At 41.7% G+C, this 16478-nt stretch overlaps 1 protein-coding gene across 1 annotated transcript in view; it reads right to left on the minus strand.

The window, feature by feature from the left end:
• LOC142660628 (ribosomal protein S6 kinase alpha-4-like) overlaps nucleotides 1-16478 on the minus strand; it is a 152598-nt gene that overhangs the window by 92845 nt on the left and 43275 nt on the right. The window contains exons 2-7 of the mRNA XM_075837310.1: nucleotides 15582-15653; nucleotides 5741-5959; nucleotides 4276-4391; nucleotides 4086-4193; nucleotides 3905-3985; nucleotides 3703-3806 (exon numbers count right to left, since the gene is read on the minus strand). Coding sequence (XP_075693425.1) covers nucleotides 3703-3806; nucleotides 3905-3985; nucleotides 4086-4193; nucleotides 4276-4391; nucleotides 5741-5959; nucleotides 15582-15653 — 700 coding nt within the window. The remainder of the gene's footprint in view (nucleotides 1-3702; nucleotides 3807-3904; nucleotides 3986-4085; nucleotides 4194-4275; nucleotides 4392-5740; nucleotides 5960-15581; nucleotides 15654-16478) is intronic.

The raw sequence follows: 16478 nt of genomic DNA on the forward strand, positions 1-16478 counted from the left end.
GGCTGTCTTCTCGGAACATTCGCTTAAGGGTGCCTTCATACACGTTCGCTCCCAGGTTCCTTGGTCCTTTCGAGATCCTGCAACAGATCAACCCTGTCTCCTATAAGCTGCGGCTGCCTCCTACCCTCAGAATCCCTAACTCCTTCCATGTGTCCCTCCTGAAACCAGTGGTCCTGAACCGCTACAGCAAGACTTCTAGTTCCAGAGTTGCTTCCTGCGGTCCCTCTGATATATTCGAGGTAAAGGAGATCCTGGACTGCAAAAGGGTAGGAGGAAGGACTTTCTATTTGGTGGACTGGAGAGGGTTTGGTCCTGAGGAGAGGTCCTGGGAGCCAGAAGAGAACCTCAGCGCCCCTGCTCTTATTAAAAAGTTCCTCTCTCACTCTGGCCCCAAGAAGAGGGGGCGTAAGAGGGGGGATAATGTAGGGCCGTCGGGTTCACTCACCTCCCGACACCCGCAGCCATGGATCTGTGAGCGCTGGTCCTCGTCTCCCTCCTAGGAGACGCCAGCGTTCACTTCCGCTCCGTTCGGCTGTGTCCCGAGGGGTGCGCGCGCACGCTCGCGCCCGGTCTTAAAGGGCCAGTACGCGCAATAAGGAAATCGTCATCATCATCAACTACCACGATTTCCTGGTCTATAAGAAGGCCCCTGGCCTTCTAATCCTTGCCTGAGCGTTGTTAGTTTTCCCAGTCTGTCTTGCAAATGGTCCCTTAGTGTTTCCCGTTCCTGTTGTTACCCGTGCCTTGTTCCCCGTTCCTGTTTCCCGTGCTTTGCCTTAGTATCTAGTCGTGCCACGTCCAGAGGAATCTGCCATGTCCTGTGTCCTCTGCCACATCCAGAGGAATCTGCCACGTCCTGTGTCATCTGCCACGTCCAGCGGAATCTGCCACGTCCAGCGGAATCTGCCACGTCTAGAGGAATCTGCCACGTCCAGAGGAATCTGCCACGTCCAGAGGAATCTGCCACGTCCAGAGGAATCTGCCACGTCCAGAGGAATCTGTCACGTCCTGTGTCATCTGCCACGTCCAGAGGAATCTGCCACGTCCTGTGTCCTCTGCCACATCCAGAGGAATCTGCCATGTCCTGTGTCATCTGCCACGTCGAGGAATCTGACACGTCCTGTGTCATCTGCCACGTCCAGAGGAATCTGCCACGTCCAGAGGAATCTGCCACGTCCAGAGGAATCTGCCACATCCAGAGGAATCTGCCACGTCCTGTGTCATCTGCCACGTCCGGAGGAATACGCCACGTCCGGAGGAATCCGCCACGTCTGGCACAACTTGCGGCTCCTGTGTCATCCGCCACGTTTTGCGCCATCCGCTGCACCCATCTCATCTGTGCCAGAGCTGCGGCCACAATCTGGACTATTCAGGTACCCTTGTGCGGGACATTGTATTTCTGGGGTTTCCTGTGGTTTGTCCAGCTGCCTTCCCGCTACGGCGGTACGGCCTAGTAGGTCCACTAACCCGCTGCGTGACAACATAGCTGTGTGTAAAGGGTTAATCGGAGTCTCTCACTACATGCACACAGAACCATGAGCAGCCACACGCTGAGGAGAAAGCTCTGATATAACTTTTGTATCTCCGCTGCTCTGGCTTTTCTAGTAAAAGACTACTTAGCATTCACTTTTTCAGCAATTTGTAAAACAGAAGCTCTTCTATCATATCAGACATATCAGGCATAGCCTTCGCTTCCCATGAGCATCAATGAACCTTGGGAACTTATGACCCTTACTTGGACCACTTTGGTAGGTACTAACCACGGCAGACCGTGAACACCTCAAGACCTGTCGTTTTGAAGATGCTCTGGCCTAGCCGACTAGCCATCACAATTTGGCACTTGTCAGTCAGATCCTTATGCTTGCACATTTTTCCTGCTTCTAACATATTAAAGGAACACTCCATCTGAAACGAAACTTTCCCATCTGTATCATTATGGTATTCCATGTGTCAGTCTCTCACCTGTTATTTTTCTTGGTGCTTCTATCTCTTTATATCAGACAGGGATGGTGCTTAGCAGCAGTGTGAATTAGGTTCGGTGACACGCTTTCTCTACTTGAGTCTATCGAGATCTAGGTGTCACCCATCACAGGCTTCAGCAGTTCCTGTACCACACTAGTTTTGCTCAGGGGACAGGGACAGAAACGTCTATCATCAGCTACCACTTATACTTAGACAGGTTCCTGTCACACAGGTATAATGTAGAAGAATTGAGTGCAGCCCCACTGTCTGTATACTTATGGTTTCTCAACTTGTTTAGGAAACTATAGAGAGAATGATAATCACAGGGTCCCCCGGTATGTAGAAATGGTATTGTTTTTAGCTGTTCATGTGATGCTGTGCTGAAGCATCATGGGATGGATAGCAAAGCAGAGAGGAAGAGAAAGTTGGGGAAATCTAAGAATCAAGATGGAGGCTTTTTTAAAGCACAGACAAAGCAGAAGTTAAAAAAGTAAATACAGTATACATAAAATAAGGGTAGAGTATGTTGTACAGTCAGGTGGGGAATGTAGACATGGAAAGTTGTGTTTCCACTGGAGGTCTTTTTTAACTACAATATCTGTTTGTTCACTTGCTGCCTAATACTATATATCCCACACCTTAACAGGTTCCATTGTAGCAATATTATTAATGTTTTCCTCTTGACCGGTCAGTGGTTTTGATGTAATGACTGAATATTTGAGAAAGGTTTTATATTTTGGTCTCCTAATACTTCATGAGGTTCCCCAAGAAGTGATAGGTCCTCTTTAAAGGGGTTTTCCCACTAAAAACATTTATTACCTATCCACAGGATAAGTGGTAAATATCTGATCCCTGGGGGGCCGCACCACTGGGACCCCCACCAATCACTAGAAGGAAAACAGCTTTAAGCTCTTTAGGATGCTAAACAGGACATCATTTTAACAATTTAAACTCTGCTTGGTGCCTTGCAAGCTCAAATTCCATTCTCATCATATTGATAAATTGATCACTTTCTAAAGTGGGTTCATTACCCAAGGAAATCAGAACGTTTTTTAACCGTTTATTTTTTCATGGACAAGTCGAGAAAAACAAGTACGTTAAAGTCCTGCCCTTGAAGATCACTAAACATATAGCTTACATTGACATTGAGCACAGACACCTAATTTTTCTTGAATGGTTTTTAACCCCTTCCCGACATTTGACATATGGCTACGTCATAGCAGGGTAGGGGAAGTGAGGAACATGCTCATTTAGTGAGCCTGCTCCATATGATGCGGGTGTCGGCTGTATGTCACAGCCAACACTTCAAAGTAACGAGCGGGATCACGCTCGTGCTCAATCCCGCTCGTTTAACCCGTTAAATGGCGCAGTCAATAGTGAACGCTGCATTTAAAATGTTAGAAAGAGGGGTGGCAACCCCTTCTAGCAGCTCATGTAATGCAATCGCGGGGTGACGATGGTTGCTATGGCAGCCTGGGGGCCTAATGAAGACCCCCAGGTCTGCCATCATTGTGCTCCTATTAATGTGCTCTTTAATAGAAGCCTGAAAGAAAGACGATATACTGAAAAAACGAAAATTCAAATCTGAAAGTTGTTTACGACGGGAAGTGGTTTAAAAAATAGATGTTTGGCAGCATAGGAAATGTGCAAGGATTAACCCTAGAAATGCTATCTGTCATAACGACCAAACTTAAACCTTCTTTTATCAATAATATAACCGATTATGTTTTCTCAACTCACCTGGACACCTCACTCTGGGAGTTTTTTTCTCCTTCCAGTGTGAACGGAGAAGCTCCTGTCAGTAGTTCATAAATGAGGATTCCTAAACTCCACCAATCCACAGACTGTATTAACAGAGACAACAAATCTTATGACTCTCAGTCCAATTATAGCAATACCAGCAGAACAGCTAAACTTGCAGAGCAAGAAATGACTGACTCACCTTGCCATGACCTCCCTGCCCTCGTATTATTTCTGGTGCCATATATTCAGTTGTGCCACAGAAGGAATATGTGCGCTCACACTATGTAACAGAGACACATAAAATGTAAAGAAAAAAAAAATAGATCAAATGATGACAAAATGAAGAATAACAGGAGACTTTATTCCCACCAATCTCTCACCTCTTCAGCCACAAACTCCTTGCTCAGGCCGAAGTCAGTCAGCACCACATGACCATCACTGTCTAATAAGATATTCTCCAGCTTAATGTCACGGTATACAATTCCCAGCTGGAAAAGAAAGTTCTGGGATCAAAACGATCCTTTTTGACTATATCACAGTCAATAAGTAGATCAGTTAGACAGGTCTTACCTTGTGTAAGTGCTCAAGGGCCAGGATAACCTCTCCAGAATAAAACCGTACTGCATCTTCGGAGAAGTTATCCCGCTGATAAAGGTGAGTGAAAAGCTCGCCGCCACTAACATAATCTATTAGGATACAACAAAGAACATAAAATAACAAGAATGCGCTAAAAAATGTAAGGCAAATTTGGGACTAAAGTACAACGGCCAATGTATTAGCTACACATTTCTAGTTATTTGGAGCACCTCCCTTTACCCTCAGAGCAGTAATTTTTTTCTTTGTTACATAGTTAGTATGGTAGAAAAAAAGACACATGTCCATCAAGTTCAACCAAGGGATGGGAAAACTGAAGGTAAAAAAAAAATTCTTCATTACATGGTTTCAGCAAGGTACTGAAAAAATTTCATAGAAAAGGGCAGCAAAAACAGATAATAATCACATGTCCTCTTGGACTAGTAAACTTTATTCACAAAGGATTCTTAGAGATTCTGGTCCATTTTGACAAAAAAACCTGGAAGAGCGTGAAAATATGAATATACTTGGACTCAAGCCACACGCCACAAGTATAAGAGCTAAATACTCAGAAACTACTTAACATTCCCTAATAATGGATAGTACGCTGGAATCAGTGTGTCTGTCACTTTTTTTTTTTGCTGCCCTCAGACAGGGCAGAATAAATATATGACAGTTCCGCTTTAAGATCTGGTGACTGCAGATGTATTGAGCTCGTTCATCGGCTGATCATCCGCTGATCTGCTCGTTTATGCAGACATAATTATCATCGTTGTCGGCAGCAGATCGCCCTGTGTAAACAGGGAGTTGTGCTGCCAACATGATGGAAATGTATAGGGATGAGCAATCGTAGTAAGGATCGCTCGTCCCCATACATAACCAATCATTGCTTTTTTGAATGGGGCTGTTGAAGAGACCAAGCAAACAGAATAAATGGGGCATGCAGAGGAACTATCCAATTGCTCCTCAGACATTTAGCAGTAAATAATGGTGGTATTTAAAGGGGCAATCCAGTGGAAATGTATTTTCTTGAAAAGTCATAAATCCAATAGGGCCATAGCCAAACCCCTTTGGTAAAATGAATAGCTCTGCCACAAGCACCAGTAATGGAAATCTTACCTGCACTGTATACAGTACCATGACCGCTTTATATTGGAAATTGGTGTGGGGCATATCTCAGTGATATCACCTTTTGATGTCTATATACCATTAAGAACACAGTCTGAATTTTCTTTTAAAATACATGTATTAATGTCATCGTGCTTATCACCTCACCACTAGCTCTACCTGATTGGATCACTTTCTCACATCTATGATCCCTTTTATTAAAACTGCTTTTCTTCATATTATCAGATCTTTGTTTTCCTAATTTTTTCCTGTGTAAAAATTGCACTTCAGAAAAAAACAAAGCCTATATTCTAATGGATTCGTTAACAATGAACAAAGTATTACTTTTGCCTACCTAATATAAGGTGGAGTTTGGAATCGGTCTGGAAGGCGTAATGAAGGGTCACAAGGAAGGGACTCTGTCTCACATGTTCTAGGACGGTGCGTTCCGTCCGTGTGTGTTCTGCAGTTTTCTCCTTCTGAACCAGGGCTGCTTTGCGCAGAACCTTCATAGCATAAAGACGCCTTGCATCCGGGCCAGTAACTTTCCGTACAAGGAAAACTTTTCCATATGCTGCAAGAGGAGTGGAAGAAACAAGCTGATTGCAGTGATCAAGTGGGAATATTAATGCTTTAGTGCTTTTTTTAGTTTGTATGACCATAATATTGTAATCTGTTATCCCAGGTGGGAAAGTGTTAAAGTTTAAAGAATTTTAGAGGACACATAAAAAATAAAACGTGTCATTTGTGTGTCTAGTATGTCATTAATAGCCATATATGTGTGTGTCTAGTATGGTATTAATAGCCATATATATGTGTGTCTAGTATGTCATTAATAGCCATATATGTGTGTGTCTAGTATGTCATTAATAGCCATATATGTGTGCGTCTAGTATGTCATTAATAGCCATATATCTGTGTGTCTAGTATGTCATTAATAGCCATATATGTGTGTGTCTAGTATGTCAGTAATAGCCATATATGTGTGTGTCTAGTATGTCATTAATAGCCATATATATGTGTGTCTAGTATGTCATTAATAGCCATATATATGTGTGTCTAGTATGTCATTAATAGCCATATATATGTGTGTCTAGTATGTCATTAATAGCCATATATGTGTGTGTCTAGTATGTCATTAATAGCCATATATGTGTGTGTCTAGTATGTCATTAATAGCCATATATGTGTGTGTCTAGTATGTCATTAATAGCCATATATGTGTGTGTCTAGTATTTCATTAATAGCCATATATGTGTGTGTCTGGTATGTCATTAATAGCCATATATGTGTGTGTTTAGTATATCATTAATAGCCATATATGTGTGTCTAGTATATCATTAATAGCCATATATGTGTGTCTAGTATGTCATTAATAGCCATATATGTGTGTGTGTCTAGTATGTCATTAATAGACATATATGTGTGTGTCTAGTATGTCATTAATAGCCATATATGTGTGTCTAGTATATCATTAATAGCCATATATGTGTGTGTCTAGTATGTCATTAATAGCCATATATGTGTGTCTAGTATGTCATTAATAGCCATATATGTGTGTCTAGTATATCATTAATAGCCATATATGTGTGTGTCTAGTATGTCATTAATAGCCATATATGTGTGTCTAGTATATCATTAATAGCCATATATGTGTGTGTCTAGTATGTCATTAATAGCCATATATGTGTGTCTAGTATGTTATTAATAGCCATATATGTGTGTGTCTAGTATGTCATTAATAGCCATATATGTGTGTGTCTAGTATGTCATTAATAGCCATATATGTGTGTGTCTAGTATGTCATTAATAGCCATATATGTGTGTCTAGTATGTCATTAATAGCCATATATGTGTGTCTAGTATATTATTAATAGCCATATATGTGTGTGTCTAGTATGTCATTAATAGCCATATATGTGTGTCTAGTATATCATTAATAGCTATATATGTGTGTGTCTAGTATGTCATTAATAGCCATATATGTGTGTGTGTGTGTGTGTGTCTAGTATGTTATTAATAGCCATATATGTGTGTCTAGTATGTTATTAATAGCCATATATGTGTGTGTCTAGTATGTCATTAATAGCCATATATGTGTGTGTCTAGTATGTCATTAATAGCCATATATGTGTGTGTCTAGTATGTCATTAATAGCCATATATATGTGTGTCTAGTATGTCATTAATAGCCATATATGTGTGTGTCTAGTATGTCATTAATAGCCATATATGTGTGTCTAGTATGTTATTAATAGCCATATATGTGTGTGTCTAGTATGTCATTAATAGCCATATATGTGTGTGTCTAGTATGTCATTAATAGCCATATATGTGTGTGTCTAGTATGTCATTAATAGCCATATATATGTGTGTCTAGTATGTCATTAATAGCCATATATGTGTGTGTCTAGTATGTCATTAATAGCCATATATGTGTGTGTTTAGTATGTCATTAATAGCCATATATGTGTGTGTCTAGTATTTCATTAATAGCCATATATGTGTGTGTCTAGTATGTCATTAATAGCCATATATGTGTGTGTCTGGTATGTCATTAATAGCCATATATGTGTGTGTTTAGTATATCATTAATAGCCATATATGTGTGGGTCTAGTATGTCATTAATAGCCATATATGTGTGTGTCTAGTATATCATTAATAGCCATATATGTGTGTGTCTAGTATGTTATTAATAGCCATATATGTGTGTGTCTAGTATGTCATTAATAGCCATATATGTGTGTGTCTAGTATGTCATTAATAGCCATATATGTGTGTCTAGTATATCATTAATAGCTATATATGTGTGTGTCTAGTATGTCATTAATAGCCATATATGTGTGTGTCTAGTATGTCATTAATAGCCATATATGTGTGTCTAGTATGTCAGTAATAGCCATATATGTGTGTGTCTAGTATATCATTAATAGCCATATATGTGTGTGTCTAGTACCCCTGACGAAGCACCAGCGAAACGCGCGTTGGGTTAAGCAGAGGTCCCCCTCCTGGTCTTGATCTCCTATTTATCCTCTTATACGCAGGTGTAGGTATACTACTTTACATGTCGTCTTTACTTAGATTGTACCTTATATATATTCTCTATACTTATTTATGTGTTCATCTGTGCAAAGCGTACCATGCCTAGTACCTGCTTATCAATATGTACTTATGCACTTTAGCCATATATAGGTTGTGTCAGACCATTTTTACTTCTGGGGGGCTACTCTGCTTTTACGTTCGGATTCCGTTTGTGTTCGAGGGTCCATGGCATTTTATTATGTCTAAGTGTTATATGTTGTCTCCATGTGTCTAATTGACTTTAATAAAGATTATTTGTATTTTTTCAAACTCCTGGTCGTGACTTGTTTCTTGTTCTGGTTTAGTTTTAATTAGTCACTAGGACCACTAGTATCATTCGGGGCATTATTCGGTTTGTATGTGTCTAGTATGTCATTAATAGCCATATATGTGTGTCTAGTATGTCATTAATAGCCATATATGTGTGTGTCTAGTATGTCATTAATAGCCATATATGTGTGTGTCTAGTATGTCATTAATAGCCATATATGTGTGACTGGTATGTCATTAATAGCCATATATCTGTGTGTCTAGTATGTCATTAATAGCCATATATGTGTGTGTCTAGTATGTCAGTAATAGCCATATATGTGTGTGTCTAGTATGTCATTAATAGCCATATATGTGTGTGTCTAGTATGTCATTAATAGCCATATATGTGTGTGTCTAGTATGTCATTAATAGCCATATATGTGTGTGTCTAGTATGTCATTAATATCCATATAAGTGTGTCTAGTATGTCATTAATAGCCATATATGTGTGTCTAGTATGTCAGTAATAGCCATATATGTGTGTGTCTAGTATATCATTAATAGCCATATATGTGTGTGTCTAGTATGTCATTAATAGCCATATATGTGTGTGTCTAGTATGTCATTAATAGCCATATATGTGTGTGTCTAGTATGTCATTAATAGCCATATATGTGTGTGTCTAGTATGTCATTAATAGCCATATATGTGTGTGTCTAGTATGTCAGTAATAGCCATATATGTGTGTGTCTAGTATGTCATTAATAGCCATATATGTGTGACTGGTATGTCATTAATAGCCATATATGTGTGTGTCTAGTATGTCATTAATAGCCATATATGTGTGTCTAGTATGTCATTAATAGCCATATATGTGTGTGTCTAGTATGTCATTAATAGCCATATATGTGTGTGTCTAGTATGTCATTAATAACCATATATGTGTGTGTCTAGTATGTCATTAATAGCCATATATGTGTGACTGGTATGTCATTAATAGCCATATCTGTGTGTGTCTAGTATGTCATTAATAGCCATATATGTGTGTCTAGTATGTCATTAATAGCCATATATGTGTTGGGATTTCGAGCAAGATTTTGACCTTCCTGCCCATTGAGTGCTATGGGCAAAAAACTCAGCGAAATACGCTTTCTCTGCCTCCCATTGATGTCAATGGGAAGTCAGAGGCGTAACCGCGCGAAGATAGGGCATGTCCCTTCTTTCTCCCATGAGCTGCTCAAGGGAGGAAACCGCCCCCGCCTCCCATTGAAATCAATGGGAGGCATTTTCGGCCGGTTTTTGACGAGTTTTGCGGAGCGGTTTCCGCGCCAAAAAGCTTGTCAAAATACTCTGTGTGAACAGGGCCTTACAGTAAAGAAGGCTTGTCGCCTCTGGAGATTGAACCTTCATTTCTCAAGACGGAGGGAGTGCCCCCTTGACTTTTGAGGAAGTTTTACATGGAACAGGTTTTCACTATATTTCTTGTATGGGCCATTCATGTATTTATAGAAGTTAATCATGTCCCCCCTTAGTCGCCTCTTTTCAGAGCTAAATAGGTTTAATTCTTATAACCTTTCCTCATAACTTAGATTCTCCATGCCCCTTATTAGCTTCGTTGCTCTTCTTTCTATTTTTTCCAACTCCAGGGCATCCTTTCCATGAACTGGAGCCCAGAACTGAACTGCATATTCTAGATGAGGCCTCACTAATGCTTTGTAAAGTGGTAATATTATATCCCTGTTCCGCTAGTCCATGCCTCTTTTAATACACAACAATATCTTGCTGGCCTTAGAAGCAGCTGATTAACATTATAAAGTCCCCTAAAGCTGCCCCCACGTTGTAAAAAATTATAAAAACCGAAATGCGCAAGATAACGTTGGTTAATTGCGCTGAATTTAGTTTTTTTCTATTAATTACTCAGCCCTAGTGTCTAGTATGTCATTAGTAGCCATATGTGTCTAGTATGTCATTAGTAGCTATATGTGTCTAGTATGTTATTAATAGCCATAAGTGTGTCTAGCATGTCCTTTGTAGCCATATGTGTCTAGTATGTCATTAGTAGCCATATGTGTGTTTAGTATGTCAATAGTAGACATGTGTGTCTAGTATGTCATATGTGTTTAGTATGTCATTGGTAGCCATTTGTATCCAGTACGTCATTAGTAGCCATGTGTCTAGTATGTCATTGGTAGTCATATGTGTCTAGTATTGGTTAACACAGAAATTCGGTGGCCACGACAATATATGTAAAAAAGTGCTGACTCAACAAATGTGTAACAATTATTTATTTGTATTGTCTTTGCATTCTGTATTCGACAATGCAGATTCAAATGCAGATTTTTCTGGGTGTCCTTTTTTTAAGTGACATTTCTCCTGCTTAAAGAGGCTGTCACCACATTATAAGTGGCCTATCTTGTACATAATATGATCGGCGCTGTAATGTAGATTACAGCAGTGTTTTTTTATTTAGAAAAACGATCATTTTTGACGGAATTATGACCTATATTAGCTTTATGCGAATGAGTTTCTTAATGGACAACTGGGCGTGTTTTACTTTTTGACCAAGTGGGCGTTGTGGAGTGAAGTGTATGATGCTGACCAATCAGCATCATACACTTCTCCCCATTAATTTACACAGCAGATAGTAATCTTACTAGATCACTATGTGCAGCCACATACACACACTAACGTTACTCAGGTGTCCTGACAGTGAATATACATTACCTCCAGCCAGGAAGTGAAGTCTATTCAGAATCCTGACACTTCGCTAACGTTTGTGTGAGATTTACAGCAAGGCAAAGGTAATCTCGTGACAAAACTGTCATTTAAAACGAAAAAGTAAAACACGCCCAGTTGCCCATTAAGAAAGTCATTAGCATAAAGCTAATATAGGTCATAACTCCGTCAAAAATGATCGTTTTTCTAAATAAAAAACACTGCTGCAATCTACATTACAGCGCCGATCACATTATGCACAAGATAGGCCACTTATAATGTGGTGACAGAGCCTCTTTAAATTGTGTCTAGTATGTCATAAGTTGCCATAAGTGTCTAGTATGTCATTAGTAGCCATAAGTGTGTCTAGTAAGTCATTAGTAGCCGTATGTGTCTTGTATGTTATTAGTAACCATATGTGTGTCTAGTATGTCATTGGTAGCCATATTTTTCTAGTACATTAGTATCTAGAGGTGAGAGAGGACACCCCAGTCTGGTTCCTCTATCCATATTATAACAAAGAATGTCTGCTTGTCTGTCCTCTATAGGCATCCTAGATTGGAAGGAACAGTGGAGTGGTTGCCCATAGCAACCAATCAGACTACTGATGGCTAGGAGAAAAGCTGCATCACGAGCTGCGGAGACTTCTCAGCAAACTGTTGCTCGACTGCAAGGTCATCAAATGCGTCATACTGCTGCTCGAGCTGCTGAAACTCTTCAGCAAACTCTGACCCGGCTTTCTCAGCAACAGATCAGACAGATGGCTCTCAGAAGCACAGAGACTCCTGCCAAAACCCAGGCCAGAAAGCAAGCAAATAGAGCACATCATGTTGTTCAGCGTGCTAATGAGTGGGCTTTAATGCATGATGCTGCTTTCAATTATGATCCAACTATAGCCTATGGCCAACTGGCAATAAAACTGCCAATGTTGTTTATCAACAGGCTCTGTCATAAAGTCTTATGACTCCATCTTCTACCAGTTTAGCTATTAGGCATTTAGGAGGTTAAAAATGAAATAAACAATGTGTAACTGCCAGGGTATATGGGGCTACTAGCGATTTCCCTGTAACCCAAAAAAAACAGGGCATGGATTGGCCTCCTGGGCACCCTTGGAACAAGTCCAATGAACACACAAACAGACAGACTGACACTTTATACCCGGGCAGCTCTGGGGATTTTTTCTAGTTTATTCTAAATCTCTCTGATGTTTCCATGTTAAAGAAGAAAGAGGCAGAAGGACTCAGGGCCGGCCTTTGGGGTGTGCGACCTGTTTGATCGCACAGGGCGCATCACCCCAGCAAGAGGAAGGGGGTGCTGCGCTGGCTCCCCTCCCCTTGCGTCTCTGTAGCGCCCGGAAGTGCGGGGCCCGCGGCATGACGGCACCCCCTAGCCCGGCACATAACATTCATGGGCCGGGCGGCACAGGCCTACTCATGCTCGGTTGCGTCAATAGAACCAGGGGGGCGGTGCTAGCGACTGCCACATTCACTTGCATCTGCGTCCTCAGGATGCAGATACAATTGAATAGTATAGGCTGCAGGCCTGCAGCCTATAAGACACTGGGTGAGAGTCCCTACGTAGGCCGGCTTGATGACGCCACCTCATCACGCTGGTCTGCGCATGTGTCCTGTCTAGAGGGCGTGGAGCACTCCGTCTGTCGTGGGAACCGGGCTGTGTAAGTACATTTATTTTTTCCTAGGGGTGGCTGTATATCTACAAGGGGGAGCTGTCTGGCACTATACAGGAACCACAGGGGATAGGGCCATTTGGAACCACAGGGGATAGGGCCGTTTGGAACCACAGGGGATAGGGCCGTTTGGAACCACAGGGGATAGGGCCGTTTGGAACCACAGGGGATAGGGCCGTTTGGAACCACAGGGGATAGGGCCGTTTGGAACCACAGGGGATAGGGCCGTTTGGAACCACAGGGGGAGAGCTGTTTGGCACTATCTAGGGGGGCTGTATGGCACTATCTAGGGGGGCTGTATGGCACTTTCTACTAACGGGGGCTGTGGCACTATTTACAAGGGGGGGGCTGTGGCACTATCTACAAGAGGGGGGCTGTGTCTGTGGCGCTATCTACATGGGACGCAGTGTCACCATCGACAGGGCACAAAGGGGACAATATTATTGTGTGGGAGCACGGCTACGGATGGGACACTTTTATTGTGTCGAGCACTGAGGGATCATTATTACTGTCTGGGGCACTGTGGATTACGACTTTGTTTAGAGGATGGGGTAAAGGGGGAGGAGGATACTGGAAAAGCAAGAAACCAACATGTCTGTGTGGCAAATTTTGCAGGGACGCATCGTGGCTGGAATAAGTCGCCAGTGTAATCTGGGCCGGATGGAGGAAAAAAAGGGAAAGTGAATGGCTCTAATCAGAGAAAAGATCACCTGTGTATAACTGCCATCTACCACTATATTGTCGGTATATGGTATTAATATTATATAGGCTGCAGAGCTCATGTGTATAACTGACGTATACCGCTATATGGTGGTAACATCGGTCTTGTTTAGTGTTTTCTTCATTCAATAACAGTATGGTGGTATTATTCAGTCACTACGTGGTTATAGTTTGACGGTATTATACAGTAACAGTAAGGGGGTATTATTCAGTAACATTATGGGGGTATCATTCAGTCACTAGGTGGTTATGGTGTGGAAGTATTATTCAATAACAGTATGGGGGTATTATTCAGTAACAATATGGGGGTATTATTCAGTCCCTATGTGGTTATGGTGTGGCAATATTATTTAGTAACAGTTTCGGGGTATTATTCAGTATCAGTATGGGGGTATAATTCAGTCATATGTAGTTATGGTGTGGCGGTATTATTCAGAAATAGTATGTGGGTATTAATCAGTCACTATGTGTTTATGGTGTGGGGGTATTATTCAGTAACATTATGGGGGTAATATTCAATCACTATGTGGTTATGGTGTGGAGGTATTATTCAGTAGCAGTATAGTGGTATTATTCAGTCACTATGTGGTTATGATGTGGTGGAAATATTCAGTAACAGTATATATATATCTATATAAATATATATATATATATATATATATATATAGAGAGAGAGAGAGAGAGAGAGAGAGATATTTTTGTGTGAGAGGGGGGCGACATATGCTTTGGGGATTGCAACACGCCTAGACGCGGTAGAAATCAGGGATGCAGTTCTCTGTACATCGCCTTCTGAATTGATCGCATTATTGAAAAAATAATTCAGTATTTGGGGCCCCACTTTTAACTTTGCCCAGGGCCACACTTTGTCTAAAACCGGCCCTGGCTCCCGGCGACTCTGCAGCTGGCTTCTGGCCCGGGCGGTTCTTCTCTGCTCCGGTGCTGGCGCTGCACTGAAACTGACACATGACGTATCACGTGAGATTACAATGCAATGTATGTGCGGAACCGGGGCCGAAGCAGAGTAGGAGCGCCCAGTGGAGAGTGAAAACCAACTAACACTCACTCCCCGGGCTTCCAAGGCATTATTTATACTTTGTTCGGGCACTTGGGGGACATTATACTGTGTTGGGGGCATTAAAATGGCATTATACGGTGTGTAGGGCAATATAATGTGAGGGGGTGTTATACTCTTTCATGGGGCATTATTTGTTATGATGGGATGGGGCGCCGAAATAAAATTTGGAACAGGGCGCCATCTATCCTAAGGCAGGCCCTGGAAGGACTCTCATATAAAGGACGAATCCAGTTAATAAAAGCAGTACCATAACCTGTGGTTAGAATACCTCATTTAACTATATACAGCTATTATATTATGATAGTTGTATTGGATACTGGTATTACCAAAAGCCTGACTGCAACAATAGATAATGCATATCATATACAACTATATAATATACAGATGCCTTGTAAACTATAGGGCTAAGTGCAGTTGCACACGACCGAGTGCCACTCGGGCAGTTTTTGGCAGCATCCGATTGGCACCCATTCACTTTAGTGTGTGAAAAATGACCAGATTCTCCGATCCATGAAAAGATAGGATATGTTCTATCTTTTCACGGATCACTGACGAGACCCGGTCGGCGTTCATTGTCGTGTGCATGAGGCATTAAGGTTTCACTTGTGGTGGCAGCCCCACAGTAGGATTATATACAGCATATGCATATTACATGTCAAGTCTTACCTCCAGTTCCAAGAATTTTTAGAAGTTCAAAGTCTTCCATCCCAACTTTGTCTTCTTGTCCTGTCAGATTCACTATAGCAGAAAATAAAGAAATTAATAATTCATACATGAAAATACATGGAAACTAAAGTCAGGTGTTCATATACAGGTGTCTGTTCTTCTGTACAGACAACAGCCTTCCTTAGGCTGGGTTCTCACTTTGTGGTTAAAACGTGGACAAAAACCATTTGAACCGTGAGAATCCATCCTTTCTCTACTGAATACTGGGGTTTCCATATTGCTAAATTCACGAGTATTAGGGTGTATTCACACCTGCAGGTTTTGTTCAGGTTTCTTGATGTAGTGTTTGAAGCCCAAACCAGGAGTGGATTCAAAGAAGAGGAGAAATAGTATCTGTCCTTTATACTTTCTCTCCCTGGATTTGGATTTGAAAAAAATGCATAAAAAAACAGACGGCATAGCTGTCATGTCCATGGCTGCGGGCCGTCAGGTTCACTCACCTCCTGACAGCCACAGCCATGGGTCGGCGGGCGCCGGCCCCAGTCTTCTCCTCAGGAGACGCCAGAGCTCACTTCCACTCACTTCAGCCGGGTCACATAAAGTGCGCGCGCACGCTCGTGCCCGCTCTTAAAGGGGCAGCACACGCACCGGACTTTAATGCTAAATTAGCCCATGAACACGCTGGACTATAAGAGGGGCCCAGCCCCTTCCTGCAATGCCTGAGCGTTGAAGTCATACCCTAAGTTTGTTTTGTAAATGGTCTCCTAGTGTTTTCCAGCTCCCAGTGTTCCCTATTCCTGTATCCTGTGCTATCCTGGTCAAGTGCCGTCCTGTGCTGTAGTCGTGCTGTGCCGTATGCTACGCCTGTCCTGCTACTCCACGCCTGACGTCTACCTG

Source organism: Rhinoderma darwinii, chromosome 9 (assembly GCF_050947455.1).
Source record: "Rhinoderma darwinii isolate aRhiDar2 chromosome 9, aRhiDar2.hap1, whole genome shotgun sequence".
NCBI classification, from domain to species: domain Eukaryota; kingdom Metazoa; phylum Chordata; class Amphibia; order Anura; family Rhinodermatidae; genus Rhinoderma; species Rhinoderma darwinii.